At 47.4% G+C, this 18517-nt stretch overlaps 1 protein-coding gene across 7 annotated transcripts in view; it reads left to right on the top strand.

Moving 5' to 3' along the window:
• The window catches only part of LOC129833001 (rho GTPase-activating protein 23-like), a 100248-nt gene that overhangs the window by 71090 nt on the left and 10641 nt on the right, over positions 1–18517 (top strand). For 3 of the 7 annotated variants that reach the window (XM_055897206.1, XM_055897205.1, XM_055897199.1), the window contains exons 6-11: positions 4433–4493; positions 6297–7908; positions 16102–16257; positions 17015–17129; positions 17266–17305; positions 17615–17752. In XM_055897206.1, the coding sequence (XP_055753181.1) occupies positions 4433–4493; positions 6297–7908; positions 16102–16257; positions 17015–17129; positions 17266–17305; positions 17615–17752 (2122 nt within the window). The remainder of the gene's footprint in view (positions 1–4432; positions 4494–6296; positions 7909–16101; positions 16258–17014; positions 17130–17265; positions 17306–17614; positions 17753–18517) is intronic. The other 4 variants (XM_055897200.1, XM_055897202.1, XM_055897204.1 and 1 more) reach the window with 4 other exon arrangements.

Genomic DNA, 18517 nt, shown 5'->3' with positions numbered 1-18517 from the left:
ATGGCTGCCTGGTGAGGCAGATGTACTTGAGCACATAGTGCCTCTATTTGACATACATTAAGGTCATCCCTCCTCTTAAAAGGTATATGATTCTGAATGTACAGTGCTACACCCCCACCATTCCTATTCCTATCTCTTCTCAGTAGACTATATCCTTGAATGTTCATTTGCCCATCATTTACAGATGAATCTTAATGCGTTTCGGTCAAAGCCAAAATATGAATATTATTTATGTTGACCAAGTTAAAAACCTCATGTATTTTGTTAGGAAGGCTAACTACAGTTGAAGTCGGAAGTTTACATACACCTTAGCCAAATACATTTAAACTCAGTTTTTCACAATTCCTGACATTTAATCCTGGCAAAAATTCCCTGTCTTAGGGCAGTTAGGATCACCACTTGATTTTAAGAATGTGAAATGTCAGAATAATAGTAGAGAAGGATTTATTTCAGCTTTTATTTCTTTCATCACATTCCCAGTGGGTCAGAAGTTAACATACACCTAATTAGTATTTGGTAGCATTGCCTTTTAAAATTGCTCAACTTGGGTCAAACGTTTCAGGTAGCCTTCCACAAGCTTCCCACAATAAGTTTGGTGAATTTTGGCCCATTCCTCCTGACAGAGCTGGTGTAACTGAGTCACATTTGTAGGCCTCCGCTCGCACACACTTTTTCAGTTCTGCCCACAAATTTTCTATAGGATTGAGGTCAGGGCTTTGTGATGGCCACTCCAATACCTTGACTTTGTTGTCCTTAAGCCATTTTGCCACAACTTTGAAAGTATGCTTGGGGTCATTGTCCATTTGAAGACCCATTTGCGACCAAGCTTTAACTTCCTGACTGATGTCTTGAGATGTTGCTTCAATATATCCACATAATTTTTTATCCTCATGATGCCATCTATTTTGTGAAGTGCACCAGTCCCTCCTGCAGCAAAGCACCCCCACAACATGATGCTGCCAACCCCGTGCTTCACGGTTGGGATGGTGTTCTTCGGCTTGCAAGCCTCCACCTTTTTCCTCCTAACATAACAATGGTCATTATGGCCAAACAGTTCTATTTTTGTTTCATCAGACCAGAGGACATTTCTCCAAAAAGTACGATCTTTGTCCCCATGTGCAGTTGCAAACGGTAGTCTGGCTTTTTTATGACGGTTTTGGAGCAGTGGCTTCGTCCTTGCTGAGCGGCCTTTCAGGTTATGTCGATATAGGACTCGTTTTACTATAGATACAGATACTTTTGTACCTGTTTCCTCCAGCATCTTCACAAGGTCCTTTGCTGTTGTTCTGGGATTGATTTGCACTTTTTGCACCAAAGTACGTTCATCTCTAGGAGACAGAACGCGTCTCCTTCCTGAGCGGTATGACGGCTGCGTGGTCCCATTGTGTTTATACTTGCATACTATTGTTTGTACAGATGAACGTGGTACCTTCAGGTGTTTGGAAATTGCTCCGAAGGATGAACCAGACATGTGGAGGTCTACAATTTTTCTTGGCTGATTTCTTTTGATTTTCCCATGATGTCAAGCAAAGGCACTGAGTTTCAAGGTAGGCCTTGAAATACATCCACAGGTACACCTTCAATTAACTCAAATGATGTCAATTAGCCTATCAGAAGCTTATAAAACCATGACATAATTTTCTGGAATTTTCCAAGCTGTTTAAAGGCACAGTCAACTAAGTGCATGTAAACTGACCCACTGGAATTGTGATACAGTGAAATATAAGTGAAATAATCAGTCTGTAAACAATTGTTAGAAAAATGTCTTGTGTCATGCACAAAGTAGATGTCCTAACCGACTTGCCAAAACTATAGTTTGTTCACAAGAAATTTGTGGAGTGGTTGAAAAACGAGTTTTAATGACTCCAACCTAAGTGTATGTAAACTTCCGACTTCAACTGTACATTAACCTGAGCTATATGCAACCCTTTCCTTGTCAAGTGGAGATCAATAGAGTATATATTCATTATAGTTGAAGTTGTCATGACACACTACAACACACAAACTCAGATTTGAACATTAAATTAAAATAGCCAGGGAGTTACTCTAGAGTCCTGATACAGTTGCCCGTTGATGTAAAGTTTATCCATCACCATGGAGACTCGTTGATTCAGGCATCACTTTTCCTTCATGATGGGATAAAAAAAAAATCCTTTCATTGATCTCGGTGGGGAAGTGATCATTCATTCCAAAATCAGTGTTTCTGAGTTCTCTGCTCTGTCTCTTCTATGGACTCTGGGGAAAGTGACATTACGCACGACATCAGTGGGCCGTTTCAGTTGAGTTGACATAAAGTCTCGGACAGTGTCCTCACAGCCTCTGCTGTTGTCATTCTCCGGTATCCCTGAAAATATTAGATTGTCCCGCATGGATCGACACCGTACATCAAGCAAGGTTTCTTTAAGTTGTTTGTTCTCCCTTTGCACCACCTCCACCTTGCTATGAATAGAGTCTATAGTACCTTTCAGTGCCATGTTCTCTTTCCGCAGATCATCAATCTGACGTTGGCTGAATTCTAGACTGGCACATAATGCAATGATGTCCTCTCGTATTATATCCAAGATATCAAGTTTGGCACGCCTTTCATTGATGGATTTTAACAAGTCAACATCCATATCAGTAAACCTCTGCCCACTCTCCCTGCGCGCACTCTTGCTTGGGGATGGTTTGGTTCCATCGTCGATACCGCTTGGCCAACTTGGCTTTGGTGTGTTTTGTTGATTGGGTTTGTTGTCCTTAATTCTTGAATCCTCCGAAACCAGCGACATGTTTCTTAGAGTTCGTATCTCTCGTCAATGAACCGCTCAAGCTCTTCAATGAATTCTGAATCATCCAGCGTGTTTGCAGGCAGAGTACAACAAAAAGAACAAAACACCGTTAACTTAGCTAGCGTCTAGTCAGTGTATGCGAGAAGAAGAAAAAAAATCACACCAGCGAGGTCCTCCACATCCAGCTTCTGGAATACATAAGAACACCTGTTCCTTCACCTCTGATGCTCTCAACCCTTTTCTCTCTCTCTCTCTCTCTCTCTCTGATGGTTGTCCTTCTGGAAGGTTCTCCCATCTCCACAGTGGAACTCGGGAGCTCTGTTAGGCTAAAGCCCCTCTCACCTCCCTGACCTTGCAAGGCCCTTCTCCCCCGATTGCTCAGTTTGGCCGGGCTGCCAGCTCTAGGAAGAGTCTTGGTGGTTCCAAACGTCTTCCATTTAAGATTGATGGAGGCCACTATATTCTTGAAGATCTTCAATACTGCAGACATTTTTTGGTACCCTTCCCCAGATCTGTGCCTCGACACAATCCTGTCTTGGAGCTCTATGGACAATTCCTTCGACCTCATGGCCTGGTTTTTGCTCCGACATGCACTGTCAACTGTGGGACTTTATATAGACAGGTGTGTCCCTTTCCAAATCCTGTCCAATCATCTGAATTTACCACAGGTGGACTCCAATCAATTTGTAGAAACATCTCAAGGATGATCAATGGAAACCGGATGCACCTGAGCTCAATTTCGAGTCTCATAGCAAACGGTCTGAATACTTACGTAAATCGGGTATGTCTGTTCGTTTTTTTTTTATACATTTGCAAAAATTTCACTTTGTCTTTATGAGGTATTGTGTGTACATTTACATTTTACATTTAAGTCATTTAGCAGACGCTCTTATCCAGAGCGACTTACATTTAACATTTTTTATTTAACTAGGCAAGTCAGTTAAGAACAAACTCTTATTTTCAATGACAGCCTAGGAACAGTGGGTTAACTGCCTTGTTCAGGGGCAGAACGACAGATTTGTACCTTGTCAGCTCGGGGATTTGAACTTGCAACCTTTCGGTTACTAGCCCAACGCTCTAACCACTAGGCTACCCTGCCGCCCCGTGTAGACTGATGAGGATTTTTTTTTATTTAATCCTTTTTAGAATAAGCCTGTAATGTAACAACATGGAAAAAGTCAAGGGGTCTGAATACCTTCCGAATGCACCATATGTGTGGGTGTTGTGTATGTACGAGACATGTATGTTTTATGTATGTACAGCATCATTCTGGAATGTGGAACATGTTCAGTTGAGTAAGCCTTCCTTGACGTGTGTGAGTACATCCCCCTAAAGAGAATAGCTTGGCGCAATGAGTGTACAGGACACATCCACTGAGAGCAGTAGAGTCACCAGGGTCATCGTCAACAGGGTCTCCTGTGACATGGTTGCTGATCAACTCATCTCAAAGCAAAACAAAAACCCTTCGTCACAACTGGGGGAAAAGTGTTCTCTTACCGTAACATGATGAGTTTGGAAAAAAATGTGGAATTCTAATTGTTTTTCTATCGTTCCATCTGTGTTCCTTTTCCCCTTCTCCCCTTCCTCCTTCTCTCTTCGGTTCCCCCTCTCTTTGCCCTCTCCCTTCCTTGTCCCTCTCGTCTTTCTTCTCGATCCCTCCACAGTGAGAGTGTGTTGGAGCTCTCTATAATGCCAAAAGACGAAGACGTTCTGCAGCTGGTAAGTGTGAGTATGATATTTCAACCACACTACACCCTAATAGAAACACTCACTCTCTCCTGATACATGAATTGATTTAAGAATACTAATACTGCGGAGAGATAACATCTTGGATATAGTCGTTCTTGTCATTCCATTGCTTTGAGTGGAAATTCTCAACTCTCAGGAACTAGCTGACCCCACTGTGACCCCACTGTGACTTCACTGTGACGTCACGGTGACGCAGATGCTTTCTAGTCTGTAGCTGGATTACAACACACATTCATTCAAGCTATTATCCAGAGTTCTGTAGAAGCGTCCCATGAAAAGCAGCTACCTACATACTCACTCACTCGCGCACGCACACGCACACACACACACACACACACACACACACACACACACACACACACACACACACACACACACACACACTTTGCCTCAGTCCAAAAATTGCTCCACAACTTCCTCACATGACCAGACATGCAGAGCATGTCACCGCCTCTCCTCTGGACCAGGAGGCGCAACCCAGGGGCAAGAACGTTGACACAACCTCCCAGACCTGGGCTTCTCTCTCTCTCACACACACACACAAACCCCTACCCACCAAGCACCCTTTCTTTCCCCTTCCAAATACTGCCCTCCTTCAACCCCACTACCACTCCTCCACCCGTCTCTCCTCTCTCCTCTCACTCCGCCCCTCACTGCACCACGGGCATCGGTTGCATTCCAATGGTGACGTCACCAGCACTAGTTACGCCCCCTTCCACCCTCCCACAGGGTAGAGTGAGGGAGAGGAGAGAGAGAGAGAGAGAGAGAGAGTGGGAAGAGAGACTTTGGAAAGGCTTGTCTGAGGACAGCATACTGAACGAAGAAGAAAGTTCGACAGATAGCAAGAAAAGAACAGCGAGAGAGACAAAAAAAGGAGTGTAAAGAAGAAGTCGAGACATAACCTCGAGAAAGAAGGAGAGAGAGTGGTAAATCGTAGCGGCGGGAGTGTTAGTGTCAAACAGACTGGTGCATTGAGGAGTTCCTCTCCTCTTCCTCTGTGAGTGACTTCAAGCCAGTATTGAGCCTGAGAGACACTGCCAGACTGAGTGTGGGCCTGCCCTGCTCTCTGAGGTGAAGCCTGAACACCATCTGAACACTTCATCTGTAAGTGTCGCCTTTTGATGTGAATTCATTTCGGGCAAAGCGGTTTTTAAGACTGTGGCTTTGTAGTTTCTTAATCGGTGTTGTGGCTGTAGCTTGAGGGGCTTGAACGCTGAGCGACGCTTCACATGTGTGTTGTTGTTGCGGGTGTATTGGATCAAGCTAGCTGTAGCAGTGAGACTCTCTGCTGGTTTTGATAGATCCGGATTGGCTGTCGTTTTAAGTCAGTGCTTTGTTGGAGTGGTGTATTCGGGAACATTGCTGTGGTTCTGTGCGGCTGCAGACGGTTGCTGTGTTGTGGCTCTCGCTCAAGCCACGTGCTAGTGCCTGCAGCTAACGAGTAGCTGTGTTTGTGTTGGAGGCTGAGTTGGGGCCCCTGAGAGTCACTGTGGCGGAGCAGACTGAGGTGGTAGGAGGATGAACACAGATGATTCTCGACGTCGCTTGCTGTGCAACATCATAGTTAACTAGGAGCTTTAGTGGAATGCAGTGCCGGTCAAACCTGTGACTGTCGAACCTGTGACTGTCAAGCCTGTGACTGTCAAAGCAGTTGTATTGAATCATTGAGTCCATCTACTGATCCCGCTCCTTCCTCCCCTCTGACCTCTGACCTCTGTCCGTCACCTGAACTCCTCCTGTCTGTGTCTCAGCTCTCTCCCTCTCTGTCTCCACCTACAGGCATACTCCCAGGATGCCTACCTGAGGGGCAACGAGCCTTACACAGGGGGAGCCCGGAACCTTCCGGTACCCCCGCCCCTCTGCTACGCTCCCCGCACCAAGTCCCAGCCTCCCGCCGGGGCCCCGGCCCCCATGGGCCAGAACCAGCTGGACAACTGGAGCCGCTGGCCAGGCTCCGCCAGCCCCTTGTCCCCCCTGGACAACCGCTCCACCGTGGGCAGCCCGGCCAGCTGGCAGGAGGGACTGGGCGGAGAGCCGGGGGGCGTGGGCCACAGTAGCCCCCCCTACAGGACAGAGGAAATCCAGTACGGTGTGACCGGGCAGCAGCCTACGGGACAGACAAGGGGCCGCTCCTACTCCTCATCTTCTTCTTCAGGAGGGCCCCTCAGCAGCCCTCTGCATGTCCACTATGTCAACCACAATGCTGCTGGCACTGCCACCACCGCCTCCTCTCAGCCCCAGAAGGGCAGCCAGGCCTGGGCCAGCCCTCCCCAGCCGAGCCCCAGCCGTAGCCAGCACTGCCAACAGGCCCTGTCTGAGTGGTACTACAGCCAAGCTGCTGAGCAGCGCCAGGGCCGCAGTGGCAACATGCACCAACGCCACCGCAGCTACTCTCAGGACAGGCTGTGTGAGACAGGCCCTGGGTGCCACCGCCGGAGTCCGGGCGGCTGGCCCCACAGCGCCTCCCAGGATACCCTGATGCTACTGCAGCAGTCGGGCCCCGGCCCCCACGGGGACCCTTCTTGGACCTACGGAGACTGGGAGGGGGCCCGGGACCAGAGCCACCCCTCCTCCTACGGCAGCAGAGCCCGGTCGGAGAACCTGCTGGTACAGTACGACCGCTATGGCCGTTCGATGGAGATGCTGGAGTCGCCCCGTTCCGAGAGGCCTGCCTGGCTGAAGCAGGCCTCACAGCAAGCACCCAGGACTGAGGCCTATCAGAGGCAGGGGAACCATTACGGTGTCGCACCGGCCCCCTCTATGGGCCGACAAGCACAGCCGCACCACAAAAACCACCCCCAACCCCACTCACAGTCTCATCCACAGCCCCAGCCCCAACAACCAGCCCCCCAGAGCAGACGTCTTCCCACCGGACAGAGTCTGGACGACCAGCCAGTAGGTTACCGCAGCTACAGCCCCTCCTTCAACCGCAAAACAGGCCGGATCATGCAGCAACCCTCCTTCAGGGACCCCTCCTACCTTGGCCCCCACCTCAGCTGGGCCCCCACCCCCAAAACCAGCCCCCCAGAGGGTGTTGTCCCCTCAGTTCCATCCCCCCTGGCCTCCACCACCCCCGAGACCCTTGACAGGGCCTACCGCCCCACCAACCATGAGAGGGGGGCAGTGGAGGGCCAGGTGGAGGTGGTAGCTCAGACCCAGGAGGTCAAACTGAGACAGAAACCCCCCACGGGGCGAAGGAGCGCCCACGCCATGCGCCACCCCCACTACACCCTGCCTGTAGATGGCACAGAACCCCCTGTGTTCCCCCCTGACCCCCACGACGCTGCCCCCGCCCCTCGCCCCTCAGGAGATGGTGCCCCGCACCGTACCAATGGCAACCTGGCCCCCCTGTCTGTAGAGGATGACGCAATGGCCTCCATTCCCTTTATAGGTAAGCACCTCCACCACCACAAACTCCTCCTCCTCTTCCTCTCCCTACCCCTCCATGTGACTTGCAGACCTCATCACTCCCACTTCTGTTTAAGACACAAACATATTCCTCCTGATTGATCTTACTGGAACTTTCTGGAAACGAACTGTTCGTAAAAACAAACAAAGAGGGGGGGGACATAGACTATGACTTGGCCTCTATTTAGAGAATCGAACCCTTCTCTCTGTACCCTTCGTTTCCTCTGTCGGTCTACCTGTGTGGCCAGGCTCCGGGCTTTTCCTCACTCTGTCTCCAGCCTGTGTCTTTGTTTGTGTTGGGTAATACTGGCACTTCCCACAGACATGCAGACAGTTTTAGTAGTGTTTGATTGAATCATATTTTACGGGACTTCAGTAACCCAACCCCCCCCCGCCCCCCCCCCCCCCCCCGCCACCCAAGTCGCTCAAATCCCCTTTCCATTCACAGGAGAGGAGGTGGAAGCTGACTTTATGTCTGTCACTAGCTTTCAGCCTGTCCGCTTTCACAACGGGGAGAATATTTTTCTCTCTCTTATGTCATTGCCATGAATTCCATTTTAATTCCAGCCAAGTCGGGCGGCAGGTAGCCTAGCGGTTAAGAGCGCTGGGCCAGTAACCAAAGGGTTGCTGGTTAGAATCCCCGAGCCGACCAGGTGAGAAATCTGCCGACGTGCCCTTGAGCAAGGCACTTAACCCTAATTGCTCCTGTATGTCGCTTTGGATAAGAGCGTCTGCTAAAATGACCAAAAAAAGAAGAATAGTATAAATGAATTGGTTGAAACTGTAATAATAACCTTAACTTTTGGCATTATGTCTGGATTTACTGAGATTCACCCTCTGGGCTTCGTAACTGTTTGTGTATTTGCGTACTACATGTATGTTCTACTGTAACCACACATTTGTATATATGTATGTATGTATGTATGTACAGTGTGTGTGTGTGTGTGTGTGTGTGTGTGTGTGTGTGTGTGTGTGTGTGTGTGTGTGTGTGTGTGAGAAGAGAACAGGAGGTATCTGGCCGTGTCTCAGCTTGTTGCCTCTGCTCTGCTGCTGAAAGAATACATGATGAACACAACAGGGCCTCAGTAAATAGCCAGCTACTCCTACATGGTGTACAGTACTAATCAACAGACCATAGCCTCTAGCCCAACAGTCAAACCACGGGTAAACCAACCAACCACAGCTAAGGCAGGACCAGGCCAGGGCCACATGCAGTACCTAAAGGAAGTCTACACACCACCGTGAACCTTTTTCACATTTTGATGCGTTTACACATTGAAATAGATTTTAAAAAAAATAAAAAATAAATTATGTCATTGATCTACACAATAATCTCAAAGTGAAAAGAAAATTCGACAAATTTGAAGAAATTAATCAAACTTAAACAACTAAAATAGAGTTGTTGCATAAGTATGCTCCCCTTTGTTTAGGCTAAATGAGTTCACAAGTGAAATTTGGCTTTAAAGGAAAACACATAAGTTACATGGACTCACTCTGTGTGAAATAATAAGGGTTGACATGATTTTTAAATGACTAACTCTTCCTCTGTCCCCCATATGTAAGTTCCCTCAGTCAAGTATTGCATTTCGAGCACAGATTCAACTACAAAGACCAGGGAGTTTTTCTAAAGCCTCGTAAAGAAGGGCAGTGATTGGTAGATGGGTAACAATAACAAATCAGACATTGAATATATCTCTTTAAGCATGGCCGAGTTAATAATTATGCTGTAGATGATGTATTAAACCACCCAAACACGTCAAAGATACAGTCGTCCTTCTGAACTGAGCTGCAGGACAGGAATGAAACTGCTCAGGGATGTTACCATGAGGCCATTGGTGATTTTAAAACAGTTACACAGTTCAATGGCTGTGATGGGAGAAAACTGAAGATGGGTCAACAGCATTGTAGTGACTCCGCAATACTAACCTAAATGACAGAGTGAAAAGAAGAATACAAATATACTGAATAAAAAATGTCCAAAACATGTATATACTGTATATGCGATTAGGTACTTATGCAATATTGCAAAAAAACACGGCAAAGGAATACACTTTTTGGCCAAAATGCAAAGCCTTATGTTTGGTCCAGAACATCACTGAGTAACTTCCTCCTTATTTTCAAGCATGGTGGTGACTGCATCGTGGTATGGGTATGCTTGACTCTGGAAATAACCAAGTTACAGTTTTGACTTAAATCTGCTTGAAAATCTATGGCAAGACTTGAAAAATTGCTGTCTAGCCACGATCCCCAACACCTTGACAGAGCTTGAAGATTATTTTTTTTTTTAAAGGATAATGGGCAAATATCGCACAATAACAGGTGGGCGAAGCTCTTAGGAGATTTACTCACAAGACTCACAGCTGTAATCGTCTGCCAAATGTGCTTCTAACGTGTATTGACTCAGGGGGGTGAATGCTTAACTAATCAAGGCATATTACGGTTTTATTTTTATTTCATCTTTAACTTTAGAGATTAGAGTATTTCGTGTAGATCGTTGACAAAAAGGGACAGTTAAATCCATTTGAATCCCACTTTGTAACACAATAAAATGTGACGAAATCCACTTCCTCTCAGCAAGGTAGGCTACTCCACACCCTCAGATGGCCAGGACAACAACCGAGGTCAGCAAAGTGGAAAGCAGATTCAAATGAGCTGCGTCGGAAACTTGTGCCGACGTTAAAATGGAGAGATGGATGGATGCCCTCGATGTGGGGCCAAACCTTGAGGAACATAGAGAGCGAGCGAGAGAGAGAGACCTATAAAGAAAGAGATTTAATAAGGAAGAAAACCAGGAAACAGAAGATTCTTGCTGCTTCTCTTCCTTCCTGCTCAAGAGTCAGGGATGCACGTTTAATGACCAAAGACTGAAACTTCAAACTCCTCTCTTGCTCTTTCTCTATCTCTCCATCTTTTCCTCTCCCTGATAGGATCTGTGATCTGGTTGTTTGGGAACACGATTTAATAGGCTGTAGATGATGAGGCTGTGTAGTAGACAGATGCACAAAAGCACGGTGTCTGTGTTGTCCAGGTTGGTGGTTGGATTCTCTTGTCCTCTAGTATCGGTCATTTGACTTAGCGTTTCCCTATATGGTGCTTTCACTCACTGTAGTCCCCTTTTGAATAGTGTTTGTAGCTTGCGGTAGCAGAACCAATGAAAGGAATTACGTATTGGAGCATTTTCACTGTAAATCCTAGGATTGGGTCTTATTAGGATGGCAGGTTATACTGTCCCCCCTGAGCCTCCTTTTGGGGGAACCCAGAAGTGTCGATGGTAGGACAGGGGGCCTGGTGGTAGTGGGACCCCCTGTGAGTCACAGTACAGTAGGGGTCCAGACTGTCTCTGTCACACTGCCAGCCTCAGGCATTGCACTCTGTGCCCACCGCCATCAATGCTGCCTTTGTGTACCACTGGGAGATGGACGGGGTACTGACCAGTCCACAGCCCCTCCACACTATACCCTCCCCACAACAGACACACAGAGCCACTACCCTCCACACAACACACGCACACGCACACACACACACACACACACACACACACACACACACACACACACACACACACACACACACACACACACACACACACACACACACACACACACACACACACACACACACACACACACACACACACTGAGCTGGCCAAAACATGGCCTATGCTCTCAAAGACATCTCTCTTTCACCCTCTCTCTGTGTCTCCGTGTGAGCGGGTGAGGTCATGGCGTCTCCTATAGAGAAGGGGATGTGATAGTAGGCTATAGGAGTGTGTTGTAGTAGTATAGAGCCCTGCTCCATTCTCCAGTCCTGCAGTGTGGTGGCTGGGAGCTCCTCTCTCTACTGGCGCTGCTCTGCCGCTGCTGGCTCTGTTAATGATGGCCTTTGTTAAACCCACAGGCAGCGAGAGCGGCTATTTCTGGGCTCGGCTGTAAACAGGCAGATTCCACATCCCAGATTGGGAATGTTTCCACCTCTGCCTCTTCTCCTACTGCCTCTGTTGGGCCGGCCCTAGCACCGAGACGAGAAATGGACTGATACAGAGAGAAGAGGAGGGGTGAGGGAGATGTCGAGAGACAGCGGAAAGCAGGTGGAAGGCAGTGAAAGTGGAAGCAGAGAGGAATAGAGGGGAGAATATGATGTCTGGGGAGTATGGTCAGAGAAGAAACAGACATGGGGGAGAGAGGGATGAGTCTTGCATGAAAAGGTATGTTTTGAGCACCTTGTAACAATACAAGAAAGCATAACATTCCATTTCAAAAGTTCAAGTTAAGGCTATAGGGGTTGGTTTCGAGTGTAGAGCCAAGTCGATTCTGAGCCATTGCTTCCATTTGAGACTGAAGATCTGCTGCCCTCTGCTGTTTAGTGAAGGTACACACATACAGGCGCAGCAGCAGTGGTTATTAGTGAGGCCAGCATTAGGACCTGAAGCTACAAAAGTTAAACATGGGCAAAACCCTACCCTTCCCTCCCTACATGCAAACACTAGTCTGGTCCATAATCCTCTGTGTCACTCAGAAAGTGTGTTGTGGCTGGCTGGTTTCACATCCCCTTGTGTGTGTTTTAGAATGGTCGAGATGAACGTTGTAGGGTTATCTTGGACAAGGTTGGGTAGGTTACTTTCTAAATGGCATCTGTTAGAGTTACTAGTTACCTGTCCAAAACTGTAATCAGTAATGTAACTTTTGGATCACCCAAACTCAGTAGCAATCAGATTGCTTTCAGTTACTTTTAGATTGCATAAGAGGCATTAGATGAAGACAAAAAGGAATATTACCAATTGAACGACATCTATTGCCGGATAAATCAACGTTAGAGTTTACATAGCTGGCCATACATTGATGTTGCATTATGGTGTATGTAGGCTTCTTTTAACCCATTGCTTTGTACTTTAATACAGATAAGTTTCAAGTTTTAATGTCACTCGCACAACATTGAAATGCCTTTCTTGCGAGCTCTAAACCCAACGATGGAGTAATCAATAATTAGTGCCGAAAATAACATACGGTAGAACAAAAACACACAAGACCTTTTTTTATAAATAATAAGAATACGAGAAAGTAAGAAGCTATATACAGGGTCAGTTCCAGGGTCAGTAGCTATATACAGGGTCAGTTCCAGGGTCAGTAGCTATATACAGGGTCAGTTCCAGGGTCAGTAGCTATATACAGGGTCAGTTCCAGGATCATTAGCTATATACAGGGTCAGTTCCAGGATCAGTAGCTATATACAGGGTCAGTTCCAGGGTCAGTAGCTATATACAGGGTCAGTTCCAGGATCAGTAGCTATATACAGGGTCAGTTCCAGGGTCAGTAGCTATATACAGGGTCGGGTCAGTTCCAGGGTCAGTAGCTATATACAGGGTCAGTTCCAGGGTCAGTAGCTATATACAGGGTCAGTTCCAGGATCAGTAGCTATATACAGGGTCAGTTCCAGGGTCAGTAGCTATATACAGGGTCTGTGCCAATACCATATTTACAATGTGGAGGGATACTGGATTGATAGATGTATATATGTATAGGGGTAAGGTGTGTAGGCATCAGGATATATGATAAACAGTAGCAGCAGCGTAAATGAAGATTGTAGGTGAGTGCGTGTGTAAAGTCCGTATAAATGTGTGTGCGTGTTGGAGTGTCAGTGTGTGTGATTGTGTAGAGTCCTGTGAGTGTGCTTAGAGAGTGCAAAAATACAAAGAAATACAAGGGTCTATTTAGCAGTCTTATGGCTTGGGAAAAGAAGCGGTTCAGGAGCCTAGCCTTCCTTTCACACCGCCTGATATAGAGGTCCTGGATGGTAGGGAACTCAGCCCCAGTGATGTACTGGGCTGTCCGCACCACCCTCTGTAGCGCCATGCTGTTGTCATACCAAGCAATGACGCAGCCCGTCAAGAAGCTGTAGAATTTGAGGGCCCCGTGCCAACCTCCTGAGGGGGGAAGAGGCGCTGTCTCTTCACCACTGTCTCTTCACCACTGTGCGTATGTGTGTGGATCATTTTAAGTCCTTACGGATTTGGATCCCGATCTCCGCTGCAGCCCCGTCGATGTGGATGGGGGCGTGCCTGTACCCCCATTCCCTGTAGTCCCCGATCAGCTCCTTGGTCTTACTGACGTTGAGGGAGAGGTTGTTGCCCCGGCACCACACTGTCAGGTCACTGACCTCGTGTCAGCAAACTGGATGATGGTGTTGGAGTGGTGCGTGGCCTCGCCGTGGTGGGTGTACAGGGAGTACAGGAGGGGACTAAGCACGCACCCCTGTAAAACGATCTTGACATAAAAAACCAAAGTCTGTCAGATTTTCCAGTCATTCCAAAATACTCCTTGATCTTCAAGAACAGGATTTATATATAGATGAGCCAAATAGTTTAACCTGAGCTTGACCCAAAAACGAAGGACTTATTAGCCTACTCTGTTTATTATTTTGTTGTTTCGAGCTGAAAAAGAAATGCCGCTCTCATGGAACGGCATGCTTTGAGCATGTGTCTGTGAGGCCCATGGATATTTTTTTTATCAGCACGAATTAGATTGAGCAATAAAAGCCTCACTCGCGGTCTTCTTAAATGACACAATGCCACGGGGGAGTTTAGAAGGGAGGAAGTCCCTCAAACTGTTATTCCATAGACTGGGATCTGCACTATACAGCTGTTGCAAGAGTGAATTTTTCACTCATGGCCGTCCACCAGTCGCAAAAGCGATACACGACAGGCAGCTTAAACCTCTTAAATTCAACCATTATTGGGTTCAAATGAACAGTCGTGCACAAAAACGACAATCCGTGCGAAGAAAATAGCCCGAGCAGCAGTGTGAGTCACATCAGTGCGCTATGTATGTAGATATCAACAATAGGTGATATCCGTGTCGCCCGTAGGCTACACCACTGCCGTCGTCCTTACCTCCAAGCCTTTATTCAAGTAGGATGTATAATCTTTGGATGCTGACATCAGTCTCACCATTGGAAGACCACTTTGCACTGTAGCCTACCAAAGCCTATTCCTCCTCTTTTCCCGCTATCCATCAAACGGTCTCTGACTTGTGGTCAGACTCGCTCAGGTGGAACAAACTTAAACCTCCTCCTTTTTTCAATGCTGCTTTCAATGTCTTTGAGAAAACAGAAAGGTGTCAAAAAAACAAACCAAAAAAATCGCTAACATCCTTTATGAATTTAAAAGTAATCCTACAAGTAATCATCTAGTTTTTCAAAGGAATCTGTAATCTGATTACAATATTTGCTGGTAACATAACGGATTACAGTTAGTTTGTTTTGTAATCAGTTATATGTACAATGTAACCCGTTATTCCACAACCCTGATCTTGGATTTATTACTTACGGTTGTTTTATGTATTTCTGTCATTCAACTTTGAAATGACTGCTTTCATTTTGAAAAATGCATAGCAGCTAACCAGGACATTATCACTACAAGCAAGACAAAGTTTACTTTTTTTTGTGTGTAATGCACTCATACAAATGAACACAATGAATCACACATTCTTCCCAACCCGCTAGTTGATAAAGAACTGAAACCTAGCGTTAATACATGGTACTCGAAGCCTTTTCCGTTTCTATTTGAAGAACTCTTCTCATGGAGGCAGCAGACACAGGTACAGCATAGGGCGTTGTTTCAATCTCTCTGCATGTCGTTTTACTTTCCATCTTATTATTTTGTCTATTGTCCGTGTGTCCGTGTGTGTTTTTATGCAATAGAGCTGTAATATTGCTCATTTACAGTTACGTTATTGAAGTTCTAAATTGCAGTTCTGCCTTTAGTCTTTTCTGACTATTTTCATCCACTTTCTCTTTGAGGATGCTTCATAGAACACATGTTATTATCTGTGTGTACGGTGTTTGTGTGTTAGAAGGACAAAGAAAGTGAGTAAGTATTGTGTCTTGTCAATGTTTCTCAGAGAACCTGAGCATTCCGTGTGAAAACAGTATCTCTGTCCTTTATAGTAACCGTCTGGCGGTACCTCATCGCTCTCCCTTCCTTCAAATCCTCTCCCCTCCTCCCTCTATCCTTCCCTCTCGTCCTCTCACCCTTGATTCTGCCCTCTGCCCTTTCCTAACCTTCCCTCTACTTCCCTTCCTCCCTTCTTCCTATCCTGTCTCCCACCTTTGCCCTTTCCCTTCCCTCCTCTTCCCTCTAACCGTCCCTCTCCTCCTCCCTCTACCCCCCCCACACACACAGATGAGCCGACGAGCCCCAGCGCTGACCTCCGTGCCCGCCACGTACCCGCCTCCTCCGTGGTGTCCAGCGGCATGAGCTCAGCGCCCGCCATCGTCACCAGCCCCGCCTCCCCCACCTTCACCTTCCCCCTAACCAGGCTCTTCTCACACGACTGCAGTGAGTGCCCCCCTTGAGCCGGACTACCCCGGACCGACTACCCTGCATGCAGCCATACCAGAACCCACCCAGCACCCCTCTCTGCGGTGTCTGGTACCGTGCAAGCAGACATGCCACCTCCACATCTATGGAGAGAATGGCTTACTGTACACAGCATGCTCCTTTGTCTCTCTGCATGAGTTGATTGACAATTTTTCCATGGCGAAGAGGTAAATTAGCCTCCAGTAAATAGGCCTTGTGTACTTCTTTGTGCCTGGTAAGATGCATGCGCACCGTAAAGCAAATCTAGTCTCTCCTCGGTGGACTAACCGCCTAGGCAGATGCATATGCGTCATTGAAGTGAATGTGGTTACTCGCTACCCTTTGTAGAAAGTGTGTTTTGTACCAATAGGGTCCACATTTTCCTCTGTATAGACTAGAGCATGAAGTCCTGTGGTCCTCGTACACCCAGCTTTAGTCCAGTCTGACAGACAGACTCCCCTTGCATGGCAGTAGTGAGCGAAGTGACCTGAGAAGACCTAACCTAACCTGAGTCCATCCTGCCAGCCCACCTCTTCACCCGCTACCTCACCCCAACCACCTCACCCAACCACTCACCAGCTCTCTGTCAACCGGCTCACCCCCGTCTCTTAACCCCACACTCCTTAACATCCTCTCATCCTCTGACTGCCATTACATCTACATTCTTCTCTTTCCTTCCTTTCCTTTCCTTTCTTTCCCTCTCTCTCTCTCTCTCGCTCCGTCTCCCACTGAGCAGGCAGTATTAAATCCAGTCGCCGTTCCTCCTATCTTCTAGCCATCACCACGGAGCGCTCCAAGTCATGTGACGAGGGACTCAACACCTTCAGAGGAGAGGAGGGACGCGGCGTCTCGTGAGTAACGGAACACCGGGGGAGACGTGGGAAATCGATTAGGAGGGATTCATCTGGAGCATATGATCATCAACTCATTTCGTAGGAAATCTTGCGGAAGTCATTTGAAACTAACCCTCCGTTTTATTCTCCACAGGAGGCTGCCAAAGAGAGTGAAGAGTTTCTTCACTGTTGGGGTGAGTTTTTCCCCCTGTTTCACAACAACAGTAGGCTGTAACATACACGTGACCACACTGCAGATTGCAGAGGACCTTGCAATTCTGTCAGCTTGGGGAGTGTGTCGAAAATCATCTGTTTTTCTCAGTGTGTTTATCCTAAAACCCTGTGGTGGAGTGGTGCGTAACTTTTGACCCTGTGTGTGTGTGTGTGTGTGTGTGTCTGTGTGTCTGTGTCTGTGTCTGTGTCTGTGTCTGTGTCTGTGTCTCTGTGTGTGTGCGTGTGCGTGTGCGTGTGCGTGTGCGTGTGTGTGTGTGTGTGTGTGTTAGTCTCTGGACAGTCTGGGGGCAGCGGAGGAAGTGCGCTCCAAACGCCACTCCACCTCAGAGCTGGGCAGTATCAGCTACAGTGACATATGGAGAGAGGGATGGCTGCACTACAAACAGATCCTCACGGAGAAGGGCAAGGTGAGAGAGAGGGAGGAGAAAGAAAGAAAGAACGAGTAAAGGAATAGGACCTACTGCAGTTTAATGAGCCATTTCCTCTCTCTCTGTCCTCTCTGTCTCTCACTCCATTTCCCCTCTCTCTGTCCTTTCCCTCTCTCACTCCATTTCCTCCCTCTCTTTCCTCTCTCTCTCACTCCATTTCCTCTCGCTCTGTCCTTTCTCTCTCTCACTCCATTTCTTCTCTCTCTGTTCTTTCTGTCTCTCACTCCATTTCCCCTCTCTCTGTCCTTTCCCTCTCTCACTCCATTTCCTCTCTCTCTGTCCTCTCTGTCTCTCACTCCATTTCCCCTCTCTCTGTCCTTTCCCTCTCTCACTCCATTTCCTCCCTCTCTTTCCTCTCTCTCTCACTCCATTTCCTCTCGCTCTGTCCTTTCTCTCTCTCACTCCATTTCTTCTCTCTCTGTTCTTTCTGTCTCTCACTCCATTTCCCCTCTCTCTGTCCTTTCCCTCTCTCACTCCATTTCCTCTCTCTCTGTCCTCTCTGTCTCTCACTCCATTTCCCCTCTCTCTGTCCTTTCCCTCTCTCACTCCATTTCCTCCCTCTCTTTCCTCTCTCTCTCACTCCATTTCCTCTCGCTCTGTCCTTTCTCTCTCTCACTCCATTTCTTCTCTCTCTGTTCTTTCTGTCTCTCACTCCATTTCCCCTCTCTCTGTCCTTTCCCTCTCTCACTCCATTTCCTCCCTCTCTTTCCTCTGTCTCTCACTCCATTTCCTCTCGCTCTGTCC

This window comes from Salvelinus fontinalis, chromosome 34 (assembly GCF_029448725.1).
Source record: "Salvelinus fontinalis isolate EN_2023a chromosome 34, ASM2944872v1, whole genome shotgun sequence".
Classification (NCBI taxonomy): Eukaryota; Metazoa; Chordata; class Actinopteri; order Salmoniformes; family Salmonidae; genus Salvelinus; species Salvelinus fontinalis.
Note: the sequence above shows the minus strand (reverse complement) of the source record. Positions and strands in the feature narration are given on the sequence as shown.